Source organism: Sphaeroforma arctica, assembly GCF_001186125.1.
Source record: "Sphaeroforma arctica JP610 unplaced genomic scaffold supercont1.1387, whole genome shotgun sequence".
NCBI lineage: Eukaryota > Ichthyosporea > Ichthyophonida > Sphaeroforma > Sphaeroforma arctica.
Window position 1 is genome coordinate 10,647 of NW_014039171.1, and position 5,377 is coordinate 16,023.

General features: G+C 39.9%; 1 protein-coding gene across 1 annotated transcript; it reads left to right on the forward strand.

Annotated features, from left to right (window-relative positions):
* Positions 1-666: 666 nt before the first annotated feature.
* Positions 667-936, forward strand: SARC_10785 (hypothetical protein; the record flags this gene model as incomplete). Its single annotated transcript, XM_014295159.1, has 1 exon — positions 667-936. A coding segment is annotated over one exon (270 nt), but the record flags the coding sequence as incomplete, so codon positions are not given.
* Between the last annotated feature and the right edge of the window lie 4,441 nt (positions 937-5,377).

The window sequence follows — 5,377 nt, forward strand, 5'->3', positions numbered from 1 at the left end:
TATTATATTTCTATGTATATTATGTATATTATATTTCTATGTATATGCGTATGTGTATGCATATTTATATATACTTAAATATATAGGGTGTCTATTCGAGAAAACCATTCGTTCTGGAAACGATGGTGTAACAGACGGCTGCCGTTTGACCACGTTGAATTTGAATATGTTGCAACTCATATTGAACTATAGGCCATTAGTTCGGGTTGTCGTTGGTTTGGTCCATAGCTTGACACTGAGTCAATGTACCTGAGCTCTTCCAGAGTAGTATTGCTCGTTCATAATAGTTGGTGTTCATTGCGCCGCCAGATTCAACCGCTTTGTGTGCGTAGTTGTGCGTGGGGGTTCTCAGCGAGGAGTGCGGGGCAATTGCATAGGTGAAGCCTGATCCGTTGAACGGAGTATATTTCCGTTATGTATAGATGTGCGCCTGCGTAGTATAGTCATAGCTCTGGACTAAGTTCCTTTGGTATATGCACCCACCCCCTAGCGACGGTCGCAGTTGGATGAGAGGACATGCGTTGCTTTGTGTTTCGAGTTGTCTATTCTCGATACATATGTCTATTTCTTCTCTGTTCACGCACATACAACTCAGTCACACTCAGCATATCTCACTCCTCTATTATACAGGTGACATTCATTGCCAAGATTAAATCCGTAAACGAGATGTCGACCCACTCCGTGTTCAAGATGGAAGACGGCACAGGCATCATCGACGTGCAGCTGTGGGTGTCCACCAACGAAACAGACGCCGAGGCTCAACAACGGGCCATGTGGAGGGAAGACACCTATGTGCGCGTGGTAGGGCACTTGAGCGAGTTCATGGAGAAGCGCAAGGTACATGCGGCCCATCTGGCGGTGGTAGAGGACTTTAACGAGATCACGTTCCATCTGCTGGAGGCGATGCAGTGCCACATCAAGAACGCGCGGAATAATGTATGTGTGTATGTGTTTGTGTATGTATGTGTGTTTGTGTTTGTGTTTGTGCTGGGATTGGTACGTCGATGTGTCGTGATATGTATGTGTGTGTACTGTGATGTGTAGGCAATTGTATATGGTCAAGTACCGGAAAGCTGTGTTGTTTGTAGCTGCATGTTAGTCCTTGTCGTTAAGTCGTGCAGTGTGTGGTTTTCAGGCGAACATGCAGAGAGCTATGTAGAGCGATAGAAGGAAAGAACATGATCATGCGTGTGTTGTCGCAAGATGAAGGATAGTTCGATGATCATATCAGAGAATATGTAGTGGCATAGCACATAGCATGCGGAATTCGTCTTGGGCTAAGGTGTATCATGGCTATACATCTGTGTGGACTTCTGAATGTCGTGTGCTTGTGCGCATGGTCTGTTGATTAGAGGTCTTGGACTAAGGTGCATCATTTATATATATATATATATATGTATATATATATCGCTGTTAAACGCACAGTTAGCCTCATTCTTACATGTCCACTCAATGTTGATAATGTAGTGCTGTGTGGACTTAAGAATGTCTTGTGCTCGTGCACATGGTCTGCTTGATTAGTGCAGTAGGTTGTGCCGTGCCATGTCTAGAGCCAACTAAATAGTATCTGGCCTGTGCAGACTAAAGACTAAAATATATCTACGAAGTTTGTTATTGGCGTTGAGGTGTGTAGCACAAATTCACTCTTGACTTACAAGTGCGTGCACACACTTTGTTAGTGTAAATTTATAACTGTGCCTGTGTGTGCTTGTGCACTGTTCAATGTGGTTGAGCGTGCGTGCAAAGCGATGACCAGCTTGACCAACTCTGGATACGCCTCTCTCATCACTATATATGTACCATTTTAGGGGTTAGGGTTTTAGGGGGTTTTCTAAAACCCTACATACTTATCCCGACACAGTATATATACCATTCCTTAATACATGTGTATACTATACCCTACACACAGAACACTGGCGGATCACAAAAGATGAACTCCTTTAACGACCCCTACAGCAACAACAACAACAACAATGCCGGCTATCAAGCGCCCCAGTTCAACGCGAGTCAAAATATCACACACAACAGCAACGCGTACGGAGGCATGGCTGGCGCAAATGTACCAGCCAGCACAGGTTATGGAGACGATTCGCTAGAGTCACCGATGCAGAGAGACGTTCTTAACGCTATCAAGTCATCGCAGGACACCACCGTGGGCATGCATGTGAATGACATAGCCAGCCGATTCCCCAACTATGGCATGGATAATATCAAGTATGTCTTACTTAGAGCTGTGTATGTGACTTAGTGTGGCAGGTTGTTGTGTGTGGTTGTATGGATATCAGGTATGTCTTACTCAGAGCTGTGTATGTTACTTGGAGTGTTAGGTTGTTGTGTGTGATTGTATGGATATCAAATATGTCTTTCTTAGAGCTATGTATGCTACTCCATGTGGGAGGTTGTTGTGTGTGATTGGAGGGCAGTGAGGAGTGTGTGAAGGTAGCGCTGTTGCTGCTGCGTATTGAGTTCGAGTTTGTTATGGGACGAGATCAGTGCTAGCTACAGCTTCAGTATGGTTCACTGATTAGGATTTTCTGGTTACATAGCATGTTGTTTCTGGTTTATGGTTAGCTGATTATATTTTCTGGTTACTTAACAAATGTTGTTACTAGTTTATGGTTAACTGATTATATTTTCTGGTTACTCAACATATGTTGTTACTGATTTATGGTTAACTAATTATGTTTTCTGGTTACTAAATATATGTTGTTACTGGTTTATGGTTAGCTGATTATATTTTCTGGTTACTTAAAGTATGTTGTTACTGGGTTATGGTTAACTGATTATATTTTCTGGTTATTAAACATATGTTGTTACTGGTTTATGGCTAACTTGCTATATTTTCTGATTACTAAACATATGTTGTTACTGGTTTATGGTTAACTGATTATATTTTCTGGTTACTAAACATATGTTGTTACTGGTTTATGGTTATCTAATTATATATTCTGGTTACTTAACATATGTTGTTACTGGTTTATGGTTAACTGATTATATTTTCTGGTTACTCAACATATGTTGTTACTGATTTATGGTTAACTGATTATGTTTTCTGGTTACTAAACATATGTTGTTCCTGGTTTATGGTTATCTGATTATATTTTCTGGTTATTAAACACATGTTGTTCCTGGTTTATGGTTATCTGATTATATTTTCTGGTTATTAAACACATGTTGTTACTGGTTTATGGTTAACTGATTATATTTTCCGGTTACCAAACATATGCTGTTATTGGTTTATGGTTAACTGGTTATATTTTCTGGTTACTAAACATATGTTGTTACTGGTTGCACAGAGATACACTGGACTACTTGTGTAATGAGGGACACATCTACTCGACAATCAATGAGGACCATTTCCTCTCCACAGACAGTTAACTCAGGGCGCGGCAGTGATCACTCTCAGAGGGGTGACAGCCAATTCTAAATATATATAAAGGATTAATAAGTATTTATGTGGTAGTGTGATTCAGATGAAGTGTTTATGTGGTAGTGTGATTCAGATGAAGTGTTTATGTGGTAGTGTGATTCAGATTAAGTGTTTATGAGGTAGTATGTATTAATGTATATAATAGATTCAGATGAAGTGTTTATGTGCTAGTGTGATTCCGATGAAGTGTTTATGAGGTAGTGTGTATTAATGTATATAGTAGATTCAGATGAAGTGTTTATGTGATGGTGTGATTCAGATGAAGTGTTTGTGTGGTAGTGTGATTAAGATGAGTGTTTATGTGATAGTGTGATTCAGATGAACTGTTTATGTGTTATTATGTATTAATGTATATAGTAGATTTAAATAAGTGTTTATGTGGTAGTGTGATTAAGATGAGTGTTTATATGGTAGTGTGACTCAGATGAAGTGTTTATGTGGTAGTATGTGTTAGTGTATATAATAGATTCAGATGAAGTGTTTATGTGGTAGTATGTATTAATGTATATATTAGATTCAGATGAAGTGTTTATGTGGTGGTGTGATTCAGATGAAGTGTTTGTGTGGTAGTGTGATTAAAATGAGTGTTTATGTGATAGTGTGATTCAGATGAAGTGTTTATGTGGTATTATGTATTAATGTATATAGTAGATTCAGAGATGAAGTGTTTATGTGGTAGTATGTATTAATGTATATAATAGATTCAGATGAAGTGTTTATGTGGTAGTATGTCTTAATGTATATAATACATTTAGAGGAAGTGTTTATTTGGTAGTGTGATTCAAAAGAAGTGTTTATTGATGTCAGCTCAGATATGGTTATGCACACGTAGATACACTGTCTGATTGCACTAAAACCAAGGCCTCTGACTCACCTCACGGCCCTTTAGTACACACACATGTTCTGTGTAAGAAGATTTCGTACTACTCCCGCCACTCGATCTTCAGTACCCCGGTTATTCACATCCATGCAATGCCCGTGGATGATGCTCGGAGGTTGTCAGGTACACTACGTGCACGTTGATGTTGAAGTGCATGATTCCGATAAAGTTATATGTGGCCACGTGCAGGTGCCCATAGGAAGTTGTGCACAGTATGTTTAGATAGTTTTAGTGAATCCGTCCTTGTGTGCACTTGCACCCTGTTTGACGTTGTCCTTATTGCTGTCTTCTCGCACAGACTCAAGACAACCCCTAAACCCTAAACCCTCCTTCGAACAAATAGTGGTAGTCTGTTATACAAGTTATGCCCTTAAGTCGAGGTCGCACACATGTAGGGAGTGAGTTCTCTTTGTGCGAATTTCAGGATGGGTAGGTAGGTATATAGGCATTCATGTGCAGACTTCACTTGTGTACGGCTATTGACAAGGGTATGAATTAATCCAAACTCTACAATTGGCTTCACCACACCACGAGCCTATTATCGTATTATCCCAATGCTGATTTGAAAGTCGTAGAAAACAAACCGAATGCTGTCAGCTATACGGCACCGTCCCTCTCGTTGTGGGTTAAGAATTCTAGAGTATATGACCCATGCGGGATGCATTGTCATGACGGGGGGGCCAACCATCGTTCCCCAAAATGTTAGTGACAGGCACTGTATGGTGTCAATATATGCATTTGCTGGTTTGTACCGTCATAAACCGCACAACTATTGCAATACTCTACATCGTCCTTCCCCCGACGCCGATCTTTTCTCGGGGTTGTTTAAGGGGATGTTTCATGCTTCTTGGGGTAGTTCATGTTTATAGGAGAGATTGTTTCATGCTTTCAGGGGTAGTTCATGTTTATAGGAGAGATTGTTTTATGCTTAGAGGGGTAGTTCATGTTTATAGGAGAGATTGTTTTATGCTTCTTGGGCTAGTTCATGTTTATAGGAGAGATTGTTTCATGCTTATAGGGGTAGTTCATGTATATATACATATATATACATATATATTTATATATAT